The sequence below is a fragment of the Leucoraja erinacea genome, unplaced genomic scaffold (assembly GCF_028641065.1).
Source record: "Leucoraja erinacea ecotype New England unplaced genomic scaffold, Leri_hhj_1 Leri_67S, whole genome shotgun sequence".
Classification (NCBI taxonomy): Eukaryota; Metazoa; Chordata; class Chondrichthyes; order Rajiformes; family Rajidae; genus Leucoraja; species Leucoraja erinaceus.
This window is the reverse complement of record NW_026576597.1, coordinates 270,164-290,633: the sequence shown is the minus strand read 5'-3', so window position 1 is coordinate 290,633 and position 20,470 is coordinate 270,164. Positions and strand designations below refer to the sequence as shown.

General features: G+C 49.4%; 2 protein-coding genes across 2 annotated transcripts; one reads left to right on the top strand and one right to left on the bottom strand.

The window, feature by feature from the left end:
- Positions 1-615: 615 nt before the first annotated feature.
- On the bottom strand, positions 616-11,825 carry LOC129694465 (butyrophilin subfamily 1 member A1-like). Its single transcript, XM_055631182.1, has 5 exons — positions 11,671-11,825; positions 10,551-10,658; positions 6,003-6,119; positions 4,383-4,718; positions 616-3,067 (listed from the first exon to the last, which is right to left on the bottom strand). Exons 1-5 carry the CDS (start codon positions 11,702-11,704, stop codon positions 2,769-2,771), a joined length of 894 nt encoding a protein of 297 aa, XP_055487157.1. The 5' UTR covers positions 11,705-11,825; the 3' UTR covers positions 616-2,768.
- Positions 11,826-12,535: 710 nt separating this feature from the next.
- Positions 12,536-17,150, top strand: LOC129694460 (uncharacterized). Its single transcript, XM_055631177.1, has 2 exons — positions 12,536-13,118; positions 15,683-17,150. Exon 2 carries the CDS (start codon positions 16,272-16,274, stop codon positions 17,148-17,150), a length of 879 nt encoding a protein of 292 aa, XP_055487152.1. The 5' UTR covers positions 12,536-13,118; positions 15,683-16,271.
- Positions 17,151-20,470: the final 3,320 nt, after the last annotated feature.

Below are 20,470 nucleotides of genomic sequence, written 5' to 3'. Positions count from 1 at the left end.
TTCAGAGATTTAAAAACAAATAACAGTATCTTAAAATGAACTCGAAAGTGCACCGGGAGCCAGTGTAGGGAGGCCAGAATTGGTGATATGTGCTCCCTCTTTCGAGTCCCTGTTAAAAGGGGAGCAGCAGCATTCTGAAGCAACTGGAGACGAGCCAGATTTGCAAGATTTACTGGAGAAATGCTGAATTCCTCGGTCTCTCAGTCTCCTTTCTTCAGTTTCCCGACACCCTTTTGCCCCCCTGGTTCACTCTCCCGGGCATTCTAGGGGTTTGGTGCAGTCTGTGAGTGAGAGAGGAAGACAAGGGTCACTGCTGTCTGATCGGGGGAATGTAATCATGAAATGACAACATATCTTACAGTGAGATGTCTTACCGGTTTCCCCCACACGGACATGAGCTCGACGGAGCAAATCTGCAAAGGACAAGAAAGACATTTTAGTTTAGAGATACAGCGCGGAAACAGGCCCTTCGGCCCACCGAGTCCGCACCGACCAGCGATCCCCGCACACACGGGACACACAGCCAGTGCCATCCTCTTCACTGTCGTGTGCTGGGACAATAGAGTTGCATTCATGGAACTAGGTCTTGGAGGGGAGGATGCTTGGATTGAGTATAGAAGCTGGGATGTAATGTTAAAATTGTACAAGGCATCGGTGAGGCCAAATCTGGAGTATGGTTCCTCCAGCACTTTGTGTTTTGTTTAAGGTTTGTTCAATTGCATTTCCCCAAAGAGACGAGAACTGTAGGGCCATTTGGAAAAATGGGCTGAAAGATGGCAGATGGCGTTTAATGCTGATAAATGTGAGGTGCTACACCTTGGCAGGACAAATCAAAATAGGACGTACATGGTAAATGGTAGGGAATTGAAGAATACAGTTGAACAGAGGGATCTGGGTATAACCGTGCATAGCTCCTTGAAGGTGGAATCTCATATAGATAGGGTGGTAAAGAAAGCTTTTGGTATGCTAGCCTTTATAAATCAGAGCATTGAGTATAGAAGCTGGGATGTAATGTTAAAATTATACAAGGCATTGGTGAGACCAAATCTGGAGTATGGTGTACAATTTTGGTCGCCCAATTATAGGAAGGATGTCAACAAAATAGAGAGAATACAGAGGAGATTTACTAGAATGTTGCCTGGATTTCAACAACTAAGTTACAGAGATAGGTTGAATAAGTTAGGTCTTTATTCTCTGGAGCGCAGAAGGTTAAGGGGGGACTTGATAGAGGTCTTTAAAATGATGAGAGGGATAGACAGAGTTGATGTGGACAAGCTTTTCCCTTTGAGAATAGGGAAGATTCAAACAAGAGGACATGACTTGAGAATTAAGGGACAGAAGTTTAGGGGTAATATGAGGGGGAACTTCTTTACTCAGAGAGTGGTAGCGGTGTGGAATGAGCTTCCAGTGGAAGTGGTGGAGGCAGGTTCGTTGGTATCATTTAAAAATAAATTGGATAGGCATATGGATGAGAAGGGAATGGAGGGTTATGGTGCGAGTGCAGGCAGGTGGGACTAAGGGGAAAAAAGTTGTTCGGGCACGGACTTGTAGGGCCGAGATGGCCAGTTTCCGTGCTGTAATTGTTATATGGTTATATGATGCTCTTCAAACAGCGGAGTGTCCTGTACAATACAGCTCACACCCTCCTGAGAAGCACCTTCAGCAATTGTGAAGAAGGGTCTCAAACCAAAACATCACCCATTGCTTCTCTCCAGGGATGCTGCCTGTCCTGCCGAGTTACTCCAGCATTTTGTGTCTACCTTCAGCAACAGACAAGTTCCAACAAGATGCAGGATTGGACACCACAGGAGATCCTTCTTCCTGTGGCGATCAAACTGTACACCACCTCCCCATTCTGTCGTGGCGTAGAGTGAGACTGACTCCCCCCACCCCAATCGTTGCACTTTTCCCAAGCCTTTCCACTCATCACTTTAATTTCATGTGTTGTGTATTCTGTGTTTTTATGACTATTGGCAGATGGATTTCCCTCCTGGTATAAATAAAGTTCTATCTATCATCATATCAACGAAACATAGAAATTAGGTGCAGGAGTAGGCCATTCGGCCCTTCGAGCCTGCATCGCCATTCAATATGATCATGGCTGATCATCCAGCTCAGTATCCCGTACCTGCCTTCTCTCCATACCCTCTGATCCCCTTAGCCACAAGGGCCACATCTAACTCCCTCTTAAATATAGCCAATGAACTGTGGCCTCGACTACCCTCTGCGGCAGAGAGTTCCAGAGATTCACCACTCTCTGTGTGAAAAAAGTTCTTCTCATCTCGGTTTTAAAGGATTTCCCCCTTATCCTTAAGCTGTGACCCCTTGTCCTGGACTTCCCTAACAATCTTCCTGCATCTAGCCTGTCCAACCCCTTAAGAATTTTGTAAGTTTGTATAAGTAAAGAAGTTCCCCCTCATGTTACCCCTAAACTTCAGTCCCTTAATTCTGAAGTCATGTCCCCTTGTTTGAATCTTCCCTATTCTCAAAGGGAAAAGCTTGTCCACATCAACTCTGTCTATCCCTCTCATCATTTTAAAGACCTCTATCAAGTCCCCCCTTAACCTTCTGCGCTCCAGAGAATAAAGCCCTAACTTGTTCAACCTATCTCTGTAACTTAGTTGCTGAAACCCAGGCAACATTCTAGTAAATCTCCTCTGTACTCTCTCTATTTTGTTGCCATCCTTCCTATAATTAGGCAACCAAATAGCTGAGTTACTCCAGCTTTTTGTGTCTATCACTGATCCACTCTATCCACATGTAGCCTTTCACTGTTGTTCACCTGAGGTGCGTGCAGCTGACACCATCTTGACGTTTGTCACCGTGTTGCGGGCGATGCAGATGACAGAGTGCGGCACGTCGTGGTGGGCCCAGTACTGGATCTCCAGCCCGTACAGACCAGCCTCGCCCCTGGTCCTGCTCACGTTCGACCGCGGCAACAGGCTGGTCCCGTCACTGCTCTTCCACACCAGGGCAGGCTCGGGGAACCACCCACCCGATCGACAGCTGTAGAGGAGGGTGGAGTCACCGACACACTCGACTGCGATGATGGGCTTCGTCCCAAGAGCTGCAATCCAAGGGGGACATAAGGTCATTAGATCATGAGTGATACGTACAGAATTAGGCCATTCGGCCCATCAAGTCTACTCTGCCATTCAATCATGGCTGATCTATCTCACATGTCCCTTGGGCAGCTTACAACCCAATGGTATGAATATTGATTATCTCACTTCAGGTAGCCCCAGCATTCCCTCCCCCCCCCCTCCTCCCCCCCCCCCCCCCCCCCCCCCCGACCCAAGTAGCACCAGCTTCTTGTTCTCACCCAACAAACAGCTAACAATGGCCTTTTTCCTTTATCATCATCACTTTTTGCATAACTTTCATTCATTGTTCCTTATCTCCACATCATCATCGATCTCTCTCATATCACTAACCAGTTTGAAGACGGGTCTCGCCCCGAAACGTTACTCAGAGATTCTCGTTGAATTATATATATAACCATATATATAATATATATATATATATATATATATAACCATATATAACCATATAACAATTACAGCACGGAAACAGGCCATCTCGGCCCTACAAGTCCGTGCCGAACAACTTTTTCCCCTTAGTCCCACCTGCCTGCACTCATACCATAACCCTCCATTCCCTTCTCATCCATATGCCTATCCAATTTATTTTTAAATGATACCAACGAACCTGCCTCCACCACTTCCACTGGAAGCTCATTCCACACCGCTACCACTCTCTGAGTAAAGAAGTTCCCCCTCATGTTACCCCTAAACTTCTGTCCCTTAATTCTCAAGTCATGTCCTCTTGTTTGAATCTTCCCTACTCTCAGTGGGAAAAGCTTGTCCATGTCAACTCTGTCTATCCCTCTCATCATTTTAAAAACCTCTATCAAGTCCCCCCTTAACCTTCTGCGCTCCAGAGAATAAAGACCTAACTTATTCAACCTTTCTCTGTAACTTAGTTGTTGAAACCCAGGCAACATTCTAGTAAATCTCCTCTGTACTCTCTCTATTTTTGTTGACATCCTTCCTATAATTAGGCGACCAAAATTGTACCCCATACTCCAGAATTGGCCTCACCAATGCCTTGTACAATTTTGACATTACATCCCAATTTTAACATTACATCCCAGCTGGGAACAGTCGGTGTCATTCTGCACGTTGACAGGAGGGTGTGAGGGGAGACCAGGGGGTGGTGATAACAGCTGGGAACATCTGGGAACAGCTGGGAACAGCTGACCACCCGTACTAATCTAGTATCTATCTATCTCTGCCATGCATATATCCATTGCCCTGCCCTCCCCTGCCTTCTGTGCCACGGTGGGAGCTGGTAAAACCGGGGATTGTTGGCGATTGCCTTACCGGCCACGCTGAGCTCCATCAGTGCGGTGCTGGAGTGCCTGCCGGTGAAGATGGTGCACTTGTACCTGCCCGCATCGGTCACTCTGACTGTGTCCAGGTGCAAGGACAGGTCTCTGGCCTCTCGCCCACTGTCCAGCAGCCAGGCCCCCTCCCTGTAGCCCCGGCACTCTCCCCCGTCCTCTCCACACGCCAGGATCACGTCTCCTGTCCGCAGGTTCCTCCACTCCAGCCCCAGGCTCCCGGCCTGTGTGTGGGTCACCGCCCGGCACGGCAGCACCACGCTGTCTCCCGGCACGGACACGGTGGGTCTGTCTGTACCCACTGCCCGCAGCGGCTCTAGACCAGAGGGACAGGGAGACAGGTCAACATGCACACTGTGTACCCCACCCCCCCCCCCCACCCATCCCCCACCCAAACACCAACCCCACTCAAACCCCCATCCCCCACTGAACCCCCATCCCCCACTGAACCCCCATCCCCCACTGAACCCCCATCCCCCACTGAACCCCCACTGAACCCCCATCCCCCACTGAACCCCCACTGAAACCCCACTGAACCCCCACTGAACCCCCACTGAACCCCCACTGAACCCCCACCCCCACTCAAACCCCACCCCCACTGAACCCCCACCCCCACTCAAACCCCACCCCACCCCACCCCCACCCCACTCAAACCCCACCCCACCCCACTCAAACCCCCACTCAAACCCCACCCCCACTGAACCCCCACTGAACCCCCACCCCCCACTGACCCCCCACCCCCCACTCAACCCCCACTGAACCCCCACCCCCCACTGACCCCCCCCCCCCCCCCACTCAACCCCCACTGAACCCCCACCCCCCACTGAACCCCCACCCCCCACTGAACCCCCACCCCCCACTCAACCCCCACTGAACCCCCACCCCCCACTGAACCCCCACCCCCCACTGACCCCCCACCCCCCCACTCAACCCCCACTGAACCCCACACCCCCACTGAACCCCCACCCCCCCACTGAACCCCCCACCCCCACTCAACCCCCACTGAACCCCCACCCCCCCACTGAACCCCCACCCCCCACTGACCCCCCACCCCCACTCAACCCCCACTGAACCCCCACCCCCCCTGAACCCCCACCCCCCTGAACCCCCACCCCCCACTGAACCCCCACTGAACCCCCACCCCCCACTGACCCCCACCCCCCCCCCACTCAACCCCCACTGAACCCCATCATCCCCCACTGACCCCCCACTGAACCCCCACTGAACCCCCATCCCCCACTGACCCCCCCCACCCCCACTCAACCCCCACTGAACCCCCATCCCCCACTGAACCCCCACTGAACCCCCATCCCCCACTGAACCCCCACTGAACCCCCCACTGAACCCCCACTGAACCCCCACCCCCCACTGAACCCCCACTGAACCCCCATCCCCCACTGAACCCCCACTGAACCCCCACTGAACCCCACTGAACCCCCATCCCCCACTGAACCCCCACTGAACCCCCACTGAACCCCCACTGAACCCCCACTGAACCCCCACTGAACCCCCACTGAACCCCCACTGAACCCCCACTGAACCCCCATCCCCCACTGTACCCCCACTGAAACCCCATCCCATCCACCCTCTGCAAACTCACCTGGGCAGGATGATCCCCAGTAGCAGAACAGCATTGTTGGTGCCAGTATCATCACCTGTAGCAGAAGCTCCAGTGCCAGGCTGCCCCTCCCCTCACACCCTGGCCCCTCACACCCTCCTGTCAACGTGCAGAATGACACCGAGTGTTAGTGACTCCAGCCCTGTATCTGTGAACTAAACTAAACTAAGACTAAGGAAATTCTCTTCAGTGACTCTAACTGATTTGTACAGATGCACCACAGAAATCACACAGAGTTGGTACATGCACCACATATGCACATTGTGCATCACAGCTGGGTTTGGGAACAGCTCTGCCCAAGACCACAAGAAATTGTAGAGATGTGGAAGGACATTATTGCCATAGAGGGAGTGCAGAGACGGTTCACCAGACTGATTCCTGGGATGTCAGGACTGTCTTATGAAGAAAGATTGGATATACTTGGTTTATACTCTCTAGAATTTAGAAGATTGAGAGGGGATCTTATAGAAACTAACAAAATTCTTAAGGGGTTGGACAGGCTAGATGCAGGAAGATTGTTCCCGATGTTGGGGAAGTCCAGGACAAGGGGTCACAGCTTAAGGATAAGGGGGAAATCCTTTAAAACCGAGATGAGAAGAACTTTTTTCACACAGAGAGTGGTGAATCTCTGGAACTCTCTGCCACAGAGGGTAGTTGAGGCCACAGCTCATTGGCTATATTTAAGAGGGAGTTAGATGTGGCCCTTGTGGCTAAGGGGATCAGGGGGTATGGAGAGAAGGCAGGTACGGGATACTGAGTTGGATGATCAGCCATGATCATATTGAATGGTGGTGCAGGCTCGAAGGGCCGAATGGCCTACTCCTGCACCTAATTTCTATGTTTCTATGTGGACGCAGCCCAGTCCGTCACACAGACCACACTCCCCACCATCGTCTCCGTCTACACTTCACGCTGCCTCGGGAAATCAGCCGACATCATCAAAGACTTGTCCCTGTCCCACCCCGGTCATTCCTTCTTCTCCCCGCTCCCGTCTGTACAGGTGGCCCACAGAGCTTGCACGGACATGATGGGCCAAAGGGCCTGTTTCTGGCCTGGATCACTCTGTGACTCCGTGAGAAACAAGAAACAAGCAGCCCATCAGTAGGATCGCTCAACACTTTACCGCCTCCTCCCATTCCCACACTGACCTTTCTGTCCTGGGCCTCCTCCATTGTCAGAATCAGGCCTCAATTGGAGGAACAGCATCTCATATTTCACTTGGACAGCTTACACCCCAGTGGTATGAATATTGACTTCTCTAACTCCAAGTAACCCCAGCGTTCCCTCTCTCTCCATCCCTCTCCCTTCCCAGTTCTCCGTTACCTTCTCCCAGATAACGACAATCTGTTCTACATTATCCTTGATCTCCATCTCATGTGACGTCTCATAGTCATAGAGCGATACAGTGTGGAAACAGGCCCTTCAGCCCAAAGTGCCCACACCGGCCAACATGTCCCAGCTACACTAGTCCCAATTCCCTGCGTCTGTCCTATCCATGTACCTATCTAACTGTTTCTTAAATGATGGGATAGTCCCAGCCTCAACCATCTCCTCTGGCAGCTTGTTCCATACACCCACCACCCTTTGTGTGAAAATGTTATCCCTCGGATAAAATCTTTTCCCCTTCACCTTGAATCTATGTCATATAGCCATATAACCATATAACAATTACAGCACGGAAACAGGCCATCTCGGCCCTACAAGTCCATGCCGAACAACTTTTTTTCCCTTAGTCCCACCTGCCTGCACTCATACCATAACCCTCCATTCCCTTCTCATCCATATGCCTATTCAATTTATTTTTAAATGATACCAACGAACCTGCCTCTACCACTTCCACTGGAAGCTCATTCCACACCGCTACCACTCTCTGAGTAAAGAAGTTCCCCCTCATATTACCCCTAAACTTCTGTCCCTTAATTCTCAAGTCATGTCCCCTTGTTTGAATCTTCCTTATTCTCAAAGGGAAAAGCTTGTCCACATCAACTCTGTCTATCCCTCTCATCATTTTAAAGACCTCTATCAAGTCCCCCCTTAACCTTCTGCGCTCCAGAGACTTGGTTTATACTCTCTAGAATTTAGGAGATTGAGAGGGGATCTTATAGAAACTTACAAAATTCTTAAGGGGTTGGACAGGCTAGATGCAGGAAGATTGTTCCCGATGTTGGGGAAGTCCAGAACAAGGGGTCACAGCTTAAGGATAAGGGGGAAATCTTTTAAAACCGAGAAATTAGGTGCAGGAGTAGGCCATTCGGCCCTTCGAGCCTGCACCATTCGCCATTCAATATGATCATGGCTGATCATCCAACTCAGTATCCTGTACCTGCCTTCTCTCCATACCCCCTGATCCCCTTAGCCACAAGGGCCACATCTAACTCCCTCTTAAATATAGCCAATGAACTGTGGACTCGACTATCCTCTGTGGCAGAGAATTCCACAGATTCACCACTCTCTGTGTGAAAAAAGTTCTTCTCATCTCGGTTTTATTAATGTCCTTCCTCAGATTTGTAGACCAAAACTGTACGCAATACTCCAGTCCCACCTGCCTGCACTCATACCATAACCCTCCATTCCCTTCTCATCCATATGCCTACCCAATTTATTTTTAAATGATACCAATGAACCTGCCTCCACCACTTCCACTGGAAGCTCATTCCACACCGCTACCACTCTCTGAGTAAAGAAGTTCCCCCTCATATTACCCCTAAACTTCTGTCCCTTAATTCTCAAGTCATGTCCCCTTGTTTGAATCTTCCCTATTCTCAAAGGGAAAAGCTTGTCCACATCAACTCTGTCTATCCCTCTCATCATTTTAAAGACCTCTATCAAGTCCCCCCCTTAACCTTCTGCGCTCCAGAGACTTGGTTTATACTCTCTAGAATTTAGGAGATTGAGAGGGGATCTTATAGAAACTTACAAAATTCTTAAGGGGTTGGACAGGCTAGATGCAGGAAGATTGTTCCCGATGTTGGGGAAGTCCAGAACAAGGGGTCACAGCTTAAGGATAAGGGGGAAATCTTTTAAAACCGAGAAATTAGGTGCAGGAGTAGGCCATTCGGCCCTTCGAGCCTGCACCATTCGCCATTCAATATGATCATGGCTGATCATCCAACTCAGTATCCTGTACCTGCCTTCTCTCCATACCCCCTGATCCCCTTAGCCACAAGGGCCACATCTAACTCCCTCTTAAATATAGCCAATGAACTGTGGACTCGACTATCCTCTGTGGCAGAGAATTCCACAGATTCACCACTCTCTGTGTGAAAAAAGTTCTTCTCATCTCGGTTTTATTAATGTCCTTCCTCAGATTTGTAGACCAAAACTGTACGCAATACTCCAGTCCCACCTGCCTGCACTCATACCATAACCCTCCATTCCCTTCTCATCCATATGCCTACCCAATTTATTTTTAAATGATACCAATGAACCTGCCTCCACCACTTCCACTGGAAGCTCATTCCACACCGCTACCACTCTCTGAGTAAAGAAGTTCCCCCTCATATTACCCCTAAACTTCTGTCCCTTAATTCTGAAGTCATGTCCTCTTGTTTGAATCTTCCCTATTCTCAAAGGGAAAAGCTTGTCCACATTAACTCTGTCTATCCCTCTCATCATTTTAAAGACCTCTATCAAGTCCCCCCTTAACCTTCTGCGCTCCAAAGAATAAAGCCCTAACTTGTTCAACCTTTCTCTGTAACTTAGTTGCTGAAACCCAGGCAACATTCTAGTAAATCTCCTCTGTACTCTCTCTATTTTGTTGACATCCTTCCTATAATTAGGCGACCAAAATTGTACACCATACTCCAGATTTGGTCTCACCAATGCCTTGTACATTTTTAACATTACATCCCAGCTTCTACACCCAATGCTCTGATTTATAAAGGCTAGCATACCAAAAGCTTTCTTTACCACCCTATCTATATGAGATTCCACCTTGAAGGAACTATGCACGGTTATACCCAGATCCCTCTGTTCAACTGTATTCTTCAATTCCCTACCATTTACCATGTACGTCCTATTTTGATTTGTCCTCTGGTCCTTGATTCCCCTACTCTGGGTAAAAGACTGTGCATCCACCAGATCTATTCCTCTCATGATTTTATACACTCTATAAGATAGCCCATCATCCTCCCACGCTCTATGGAAAAGAGACCCAGCCTACTCAACCCTATAGCTCACACCCTATAGTCCTGGCAACATCCTTGTAAATATTGTCTCAACACTTTCAAGCTCGACAATATCTTTCCTATAACGTGGTGCCCGGAACTGAACACAATATTCTAAATGCGGTCTCACCAACATCTTATACAACTGCAACATGACCTCCCAACTTCTATACTCAATACTCTGATTGATGAAGGCCAAAGTGCCACCTTTTTGACCACCTTATCTACCTACGACTCGACTTTTAAGGAACTATGCACCTGCACCTGTTCCCTCTGCTCTACAACTCTGCCCAGAGGCTACCATTTACTACTCCATTCATTCATTCATTCAAAAAACATGCTCTGTCATTCCTTCCGTACTTACGTTTGCGAGCTATAACCCAGGTCGTCACGCTGACCATGATCACAGCTACTGTGAGGACATCCCAAGTCTGAGATGACCAGGTTGAGATACCTGTGGGTGCCAATCGCCCTGTAAAACACGCAGACCCATAGAGTGAGAGACCGGCTCCGCTGAGAACAGACACACACAGAAAATCGTTCCCGCAGTCCCCACTCATACCTATACACATAGAAATATATAACATTGCGGGGAAAGGTAAGGACTTTTCACATCATTGGGCTCTGGGGTGAGTAGGCAGATGTTTGGCAGATGCAGTATAATGTGGATAAATGTGAGGTTATCCATTTTGGTGGCAAAAACGGGAAAGCAGACTATTATCTAAATGGTGGCCGATTGGGAAAGGGGGAGATGCAGCGAGACCTGGGTGTCATGGTACACCAGTCATTGAAGGTAGGCATGCAGGTGCAGCAGGCAGTAAAGAAAGCGAATGGTATGTTAGCATTCATAGCAAAAGGATCTGAGTATAGGAGCAGGGAGGTTCTACTACAGTTGTTCAGGGTCTTGGTGAGACCACACCTGGAGTATTGCGTACAGTTTTGGCTGATTCCTGGGATGTCAGGACTGTCTTATGAAGAAAGACTGGATAGACTTGGTTTATACTCTCTAGAATTTAGAGAGATTGAGAGGGGATCTTATAGAAACTTACAAAATTCTTAAGAGGTTGGACAGGCTAGATGCATGAAAATTGTTCCCGGTGTTGGGGAAGTCCAGGACAAGGGGTCACAGCTTAAGGATAAGGGGGAAATCCTTTAAAACCGAGATGAGAAGAACTTTTTTCACACAGAGAGTGGTGAATCTCTGGAACTCTCTGCCACAGAGGGTAGTTGAGGCCAGTTCATTGGCTATATTTAAGAGGGAGTTAGATGTGGCCCTTGTGGCTAAGGGGATCAGGGGGTATGGAGAGAAGGCAGGTACGGGATACTGAGTTGGATGATCAGCCATGATCATATTGAATGGCGAATGGTGCAGGCTCGAAGGGCCGAATGGCCTCTACTCCTGCACCTATTTTCTATGTTTCTATGTTAGTGGGGAAAATTAGAGCACATGGTATCAGGGGTAGGGTATAGACATGGAGACTCACCAGGAACATCGCTGGGGAAACCCACTGCGTTCATCCCGAGACCCGTTGTAGCCGTGACAGACTCTTCGACCCCGTCACCAGCGCACACGCCCGCCCACCCACACACTCATGGTTCACAATGGGGCAGTGACTAACACACTCACACTCACACTCACACTCACGCAGACTCACACTCACACGTGCACACGCAGACTCACAAACACACACACGCGCACACACTCCCTCCCACACACACACACAGTCACGGGCGTACATACACAAACACTCACTCTTCTTACACACACACACACACACACCTTCTCTCACACACTCTATCACACACACACACACACACTCACGCACACTCACACACACACTCACGCACACACACACACACTCACGCCCACTCATACACACACACACACACACACACACACACACACACAGACACACAGACCAGTAGCTACCACACACACACTCCCTCTCACACACAAACACACACTCACACAATCTCTCTAACACGCAAATGCGCACACACACACACTCACCCACAAACAAATTCACACACACTCTCGCACACACCCACCCACCCACAACCAAAAAACACACACACACACACACACACACACTCACTGACAGACACAAACACACTCACCTCAGTAACTGGCGCGTATGCACACACACACACACACAGACACTAGTAACGTGCGCGCATTCACACACAGACATGAACACACACACAGACACACACACACAGAGGCATCAATAACCATTGCTGACAAAGCAAGCTGTCAGTGTTTCACTGACTCACTATCCCTTTAGGCATGTCTGTGAGTTTACATCACACCCTGTTCCCACCCAACCCACAGTGAGACGAGTCCTCACAAATAAACCACAAGATTACATCCCACACGCCCAGAAATCAAATGGGAATTAAATAACATCCCCAAATGGAGACACAGGGAACTGCAGATGCTGAAATCCTACGCAATATACAAAGTGCTGGAGGAACTTGGCGAGCCAGGCAGCATCTGTGGAGAGAATGGACAGACAAGTATTTAATTGTCAAATGTACTGGGGCCGGATCAATTAGGGCTGGAGGGAGGAGGGATTATTAAAACAGATGATTTTCCCTGTAATAATAACTCCTGTAATTATTGGTATGTACATGATATTTTGACAAGCATTTAATATTGGTGCCAGAATATAGTTGCAACACCATTCTGCAATCAGATGGAGGGAGCATCTAGATATGTCTAGACAGTTCAGTGGTGATGTGATTAATATGCCCTGTATAGGTAGGAACTGCAGATGCTGGTTTAAACCAAACATAGACACACAAAGCTGGAGTAACTCAGCGGGACAGGCAGCATCTCTGGAGAGAAGGAATGGGTGACGTTTCGGGTCGAGACCCTTCTTCAGACTAATTAAGATGCCTTTCTGTTTGTGAAGGGAGTTTTGGAACAGAGGTATGTTGTTTATTCATGGTTAAATATACACATTTAAAGCACACGGCATTGGGGGTTCAGTATTGATGTGGATAGAGAACTGGCTGGCAAACAGGAAGCAAAGAGTAGGAGTAAACGGGTCCTTTTCACAAAGGCAGGCAGTGACTAGTGGGGTACCGCAAGGCTCAGTGCTGGGACCCCAGCTATTTACAATATATATTAATGATCTGGATGAGGGAATTGAAGGCAATATCTCCAAGTTTGCGGATGACACTAAGCTGGGGGGCAGTGTTAGCTGTGAGGAGGATGCTAGGAGACTGCAAGGTGACTTGGATAGGCTGGGTGAGTGGGCAAATGTTTGGCAGATGCAGTATAATGTGGATAAATGTGAGGTTATCCATTTTGGTTGAAAAATGGGAAATCGGCCACTATTATCTAAATGGTGGCCGATTGGGAAAGGGGGAGATGCAGCGAGACCTGGGTGTCATGGTACACCAGTCATTGAAGGTAGGCATGCAGGTGCAGCAGGCAGTAAAGAAAGCGAATGGTATGTTGGCTTTCATTGCAAAAGGATTTGAGTATAGGAGCAGGGAGGTTCTTGTACAGGGTCTTGGTGAGACCACACCTGGAGTATTGCGTACAGTTTTGGTCTCCAAATCTGAAGAAGGACATTATTGCTATAGAGGGAGTGCAGAGACGGTTCACCAGACTGATTCCTGGGATGTCAGGACTGTCTTATGAAGAAAGACTGGATAGACTTGGTTTATACTCTCTAGAATTTAGGAGATTGAGAGGGGATCTTATAGAAACTTACAAAATTCTTAAGGGGTTGGACAGGCTAGATGCAGGAAGATTGTTCCCGATGTTGGGGAAGTCCAGGACAAGGGGTCACAGCTTAAGGATAAGGGGAAATCCTTTAAAACCGAGATGAGGAGAACTTTTTTCACACAGAGAGTGGTGAATCTCTGGAACTCTCTGCCACAGAGGGTAGTTGAGGCCACAGTTCATTGGCTATATTTAAGAGGGAGTTAGATGTGGCCCTTGTGGCCAAGGGGATCAGAGGGTATGGAGAGAAGGCAGGTACGGGATACTGAGTTGGATGATCAGCCATGATCATATTGAATGGCGGTGCAGGCTCGAAGGGCCGAATGGCCTCTACTCCTGCACCTAATTTCTATGTTTCTATGTTTCTAAATGATCCATTTTTGGGACGTCTGTTTTGCTTTAGTGTTTGTATTTCTATATTCACATATAGGGAGAGGGTGAGTAGGCTGGGTCTCTATTCCTTGGAGTGCAGGAGGATGAGGGGTGATCTTATAGAGGTCTATAAAATCATGAATTGAGTAGACACATAGAATCTCTTGCCCACAGTAGGGGAATCTAGGACGAGGACATAGGTTCAAGGTGAAGGGAAAAAGATTTAATAGGAATCTGAGGGGTAACCTTTTCACACAAAGGGTGGTGGGTGTATGGAGCGAGCTGCCAGAGGAGGTAGTTGAGGCTGGGACTATCCCAACATTTAGGAAACAGTTAGACAGGTGCATGGATAGGACAAGTTTGGAGGGATATGGACCAAATGCAGGCAGGTGGGACTTGTGTCGAGACCCTTCTTCCGCCAGAGCCAGGGGATAGGGAAACGAGAGATATAACCATATAACAATTACAGCACGGAAACAGGCCATCTCGACCCTTCTAGTCCGTGCCGAACACATAATCTCCCCTTGTCCCATATACCTGCGCTCAGACCATAACCCTCCATTCCCTTCCCATCCATATAACTATCCAATTTATTTTTGGAATGAGCCTCCACCACTTCCACTGGAAGCTCATTCCACACCGCTACCACTCTCTGAGTAAAGAAGTTCCCCCTCATGTTACCCCTGAAGTTCAGTCCCTTAATTCTCAAGTCATGTCCCCTTGTTTGAATCTTCCCTACTCTCAGTGGGAAAAGCTTGTCCACGTCAACTCTGTCTATCCCTATCATCATTTTAAAAACCTCTATCAAGTCCCCCCTTAACCTTCTGAGCTCCAGAGAATAAAGACCTAACTTATTCAACCTATCTCTGTAACTTAGTTGTTGAAACCCAGGCAACATTCTAGTAAATCTCCTCTGTACTCTCTCTATTTTGTTGACATCCTTCCTATAATTGGGCGGCCAAAATTGTACACCATACTCCAGATTTGGCCTCACCAATGCCTTGTACAATTTTAACATTACATCCCAACTTCTATACTCAATGCTCTGATTTATAAGGCCAGCACACCAAAAGCTTTCTTTACCACCCTATCTACATGAGATTCCACTTTCAGGGAACTGTGCACAGTTATTCCCAGATCCCTCTGTTCACCTACATTCTTCAATTCCCTACCATTTACCATGTACGTCCTATTTTGATTTGTCCTGCCAAGATGTAGCACCTCACACTTATCAGCATTAATCTCCATTAAAATTTCAACTGTATTCTTCAATTGGGGTATGTTGGACAGCATGGAGGTGTTGGGCCGAAGGGCCTGTCTCGGTGCAGGGTGAGTCTATGATCCAGAGGGATGATCGGTGTTTTCACACGTTTCCTGTTGTGTTACAGGCTCCGAGCGGCAGCTGCTGAACCCCGACCCCTGCCCACTCCACCCGGGTCACCAGATACCCAGAGATCCACAGAACCTCCTGGATAGTGAAGGTGGGCCGGGTGGGTGAGAGAGTGGCTCGGCAGGAAGAGGGGGATATCGCCCCATCTTCCCCCCCCCACCACCAGCAACGGAGACCACCACACTGTCCCCACCTCCTCACCCCACCAACTCCACCTGGACCAGTAGAGACACAGCCAGGGAGTTATAGAGTGATACAGCATGGAAACAGGTTGCTATTGAATCTTATCCCCTTCACCTTAAACCTATGTCCTCTGGTCCTCGATTCCCCTACTCTGGGCAAGACACTTTACGCAACTATTCCTCTCATGATTTAGTACACCTCTTTCAGATCACCCCTCACCCTCCTGCGCTCCAAGGAATAGAGTCCCAGCCAACGCAACCTCTCCCTGTAGCTCACACCTGTCCTCCTTGCAACATCCTCGTAAATCTTCTCCGTGCCTTTTCCAGCTTGCCAACATTGCCAAGGGCTACTGTAGCTGGGTTGGGTTGGAGGGATAGCTAAAGACCCTCTATGCTCGTGGTGGGATGTCCCATGTCTGTGCCTCTAGTGTTCAGCTTGCCCATGTACCCCTCCCTCATGCAGACCCTGGGCTGAGGGTGGACCCTCTGCAGCTGCCCCTCAAGGTGGGGGCATCTGGAGGAGGTGGCCGGGGCAGCCGGCGTTGGGAATGGCTGGGCCTGGCGCTGCTCCTGGCTCTTCCCGCGGCCTCTCCGGACAGTGCCGAGCTCTACCTGGTCTGCTGTGCCCTGCTGGGATCCGGTGGCCTCTGCTGGTCCCTGCTGGGGCACACCCGCCTGGCCCGGGCCTGCTGGGATTCCTGCGGGGCGCTGGGCTTTGTGGGGCTCTCCTGCCTCCTGCTGGCCTGTGCTGGGCCTGCTGGGATGTGTGTGGTCGCTGCCTGTGTGGCGGTGGTGTGGAGAGGTCCAGCCCATCCACTTCTGCTGGCGCTGAGCTGGGGGGGGTTTCTCAGCCTGCTGTGGCTGTTGGAGACGGACGTGTGGGCCTGGTGGGTGTGCTGTGCTGTGCTGGGAGTCGCTGGCTCCTGCTGCTCTCTGCTGGGCCTCTGCAGGGCTGCGGGGCTGTGGCGATGGTGCTGTGGGGCCCAGGGCTATGTCGGGCTGTGCCTCCTCCTCGCTGCCCCATTCGGCCTCCTGTGGGCTGCTCCCGGCACCGTCACCCTTGCCCTGGCACTCCAACGCCCCTATGCCCAGCCCTGGCCCACAGCTGCCCTGCTGGGATACACCATCGCCCTGCTGGGATTCACCGCCACCTGGTGCTTGCTGCTGGGGAACCCTGAGATCCCAGTGCTGGCTCTCACCACTGCCGCCTGTGCATGGTGGCGTCTGACCCCTGCCCACCGTCACTGGCTCCCCACCCAGGAAGATGCAGGGCCAGGGGTGTAAATATCACCAGCACATCGACCCGGAACAGACACGTCAAGGGTCAAGAGTTAATTCCCCAGTCTGTGAGGTTAGACAAGCACACCTCTTCAACCCTCACCCTGAACACCGGCGTTCCTCAGGGCTGTGTGCTGAGCCCCCTCCTCTACTCCCTCTTCACCCATGACTGCACACCTGTACATGGTACTAACACCATCATCAAGTATGCAGATGATACAACGGTGATTGGCCTCATCAGCAACAACGATGAGCTGGCCTACAGGGAGGAGGTCCAGCACTTAGCAGCATGGTGCGCTGACAACAACCTGGCCCTTAACTCCAAGAAGACCAAGGAGCTCATTGTAGACTTCAGGAAGTCCAGAGGCGGCACGCACACCCCCATCCACATTAACGGGACGGAGGTGGAACGTGTTTCTAGCTTCAGGTTCCTGGGAGTCAACATCTCCGATGACCTCTCTTGGACCCACAATACCTCTACTCTGATCAAGAAGGCTCATCAGCGTCTCTTCTTCCTGAGGAGACTGAAGAAGGTCCATCTGTCTCCTCAGATCCTGGTGAACTTCTACCGCTGCACCATCGAGAGCATCCTTACCAACTGCATCACAGTATGGTATGGCAACTGCTCTGTCTCCGACCGGAAGGCATTGCAGAGGGTGGTGAAAATTGCCCAACGCATCACCGGTTCCTCGCTCCCCTCCATTGAGTCTGTCCAAAGCAAGCGCTGTCTGCGGAGGGCGCTCAGCATCGCCAAGGACTGCTCTCACCCCAACCATGGACTGTTTACCCTCCTACCATCCGGGAGGCGCTACAGGTCTCTCCGTTGCCGAACCAGCAGGTCGAGGAACAGCTTCTTTCCGGCGGCTGTCACTCTACTCAACAACGTACCTCGGCGACTGCCAATCACCACCACCCCCCCCCCCCCCCGGACACTTATTATTATTTATTCAAATCATTTGCTATGTCGCTCTTCCAGGGAGATGCTAAATGCATTTCGTTGTCGCTGTACTGTACACTGACAATGACAATTAAAATTGAATCTGAATCTGAATCTGAATCTTAATTGTAAAGATTTAAGTGTCAAGGGTTAAGTCAAGAGTCAAGTATCAAGAGTGTTTTATTGTCCTTTGTCCCAGATAGAAAAATTAGATTCTTAATTGCAGCAGCACAATTGAATCACAACTGTCCTCAAACACGTGGAAACTATGGCCAAGGCTTCGGGAGTTCGGCATGTCCCCAACGCCTCTCATCAACTTCTTCAGAAGCATTTTATCGGGATGCATCACGGCACAGTTTGGGAGCAGCTCCATCCACGACCGCAAGAAATTGTAGAACTGTGGACGCAGCCCAGACTGTCGAACAAACCAACCTCCCTTTCGTTGACTCCGTCTACACCTCACGCTGCCTCGGCAAGGCCAGCAGCATCATCAAGGACCAGTCACATCCTGGTCACCCCTCTTCTCCCCTCTCCCATGAGGCAAGAGGAACAGAAGTGTGAATACGCACACCATCAAATCCAGGGACAGTTCCTTCCTAGCTGATATCAGGCAACTGAACCATCCAAGGTACACAAAAAAGCTGGAGAAACTCAGCGGATGCAGCAGCATCTATGGAGCGAAGGAAATAGGCAACGTTTTGGGCCGAAACCCTTCTTCAACTGAACCATCCATATATATTAATGACTTGGAAGAGGATATTAGGAGCAACACTAGCAAGTTTGCAGATAACACAAAGCTGGGTGGCAATGTGAACTGTGAAGAGGATGTTAGGAGGTTGCAGGGTGACCTGGCCAGGTTGAGTGACTGGGCAGATGCATGGCAGATGCAGTATAATATAGATAAATGTGAGGTTATCCACTCTGGCGGCAAAAACAAGGGGGCAGATTATTATCTCAATGGGGTTAGGTTAGGTAAGGGGGAGGTACAGCGAGACCTGGGTGTCCTTGTACACCGGTCACTGAAAGTTGGCGTGCAGGTACAGCAGGCAGTGAAGAAAGCTAATGGAATGTTGGTCTTCAAAACAAGAGGATTTCAGTATAGCAGTAAAGAGGGTTTTCTGCAGTTGTATAGGGCTGTGGTGAGACCACATCTGGAGTACTGTGTGCAGTTTTGGTCTCCTAATTTTAGGAAGGACATCCTTGTGATTGAAGCAGTGCAGAGTAGGTTCACGAGATTGATCCCTGGGATGGTGGGACTGTCATATGAGGAAAGATTGAAAAGACTAGGCTTGTATTCACTGGAGTTTAGAAGGATGAGGGGGTTCGTATACAGACATATATAATTATAAAAGGACTGGATGCAGGAAAAATGTTCCCAATGTTGGGTGAGTCCAGAACCAGGGGCCACAGTCTACGAATAAAGGGGAGGTCATTTAAGACTGAGGTGAGAAAAACGTTTTCACCCAGAGAGTTGTGAATTTATGGAATTTCCTGCCACAGAGGGCAGTGGAGGCCAAGTCATTGGATGGATTTAAGAGAGAGTTAGATAGAGCTCTAGGGGCTAGTGGAGTCAAGGGATATGCGGAGAAGGCAGGCACGGGTTATTGATAGGGGACAATCAGCCATGATCACAATGAATGGCGGTGCTGGCTGGAAGGGCCGAATGACCTCCTCCTGCATCTATTTTCTATGTTTCTATGTATCCCACCAACAACTAGAGCGTGGTCCTGAACTACTATCTGCTTCACTGGAGATCCTTGGTCTATCTTTTTTTCGGGCTTTACTTGTTCTACCTTGCACTAAACGTTATTCCCTTTAACATGTGTCTGTACACTGTGGACGGCTCGATTGTAATCATGTATAATCTTTCCGCTGATTGGATAGAGTGTAAAAAACGCTATTCACTATAGATAGATAGATAGATAGAGATAGATAGATAGATAGATAGATAGATAGATAGATAGATAGATAGATAGATAGATAGATAGATAGATAGATAGATAGATAGATAGATAGATAGATGGATGGATGGATGGATGGATGGATGGATGGATGGATGGATGGATGGATGGATAGATAGATAGATAGATAGATAGATAGATAGATAGATAGATAGATAGATAGATAGATAGATAGATAGATAGATAGATAGATAGATAGATAGATAGATAGATAGATAGATAGATAGATAGATAGATCTAGATAGATAGTTCGTTTCGCCGAACACCTCCGCTCGGTCCGCAATAACCAAGCTGACCTCCCGGTGGCTCAGCACTTCAACTCCCCCTCCCACTCCGCCTCCGACCTCTCTGTCCTGGGTCTCCTCCATGGCCACAGCGAGCAGCACCGGAAATTGGAGGAACAGCACCTCATATTCCGTTTGGGGAGT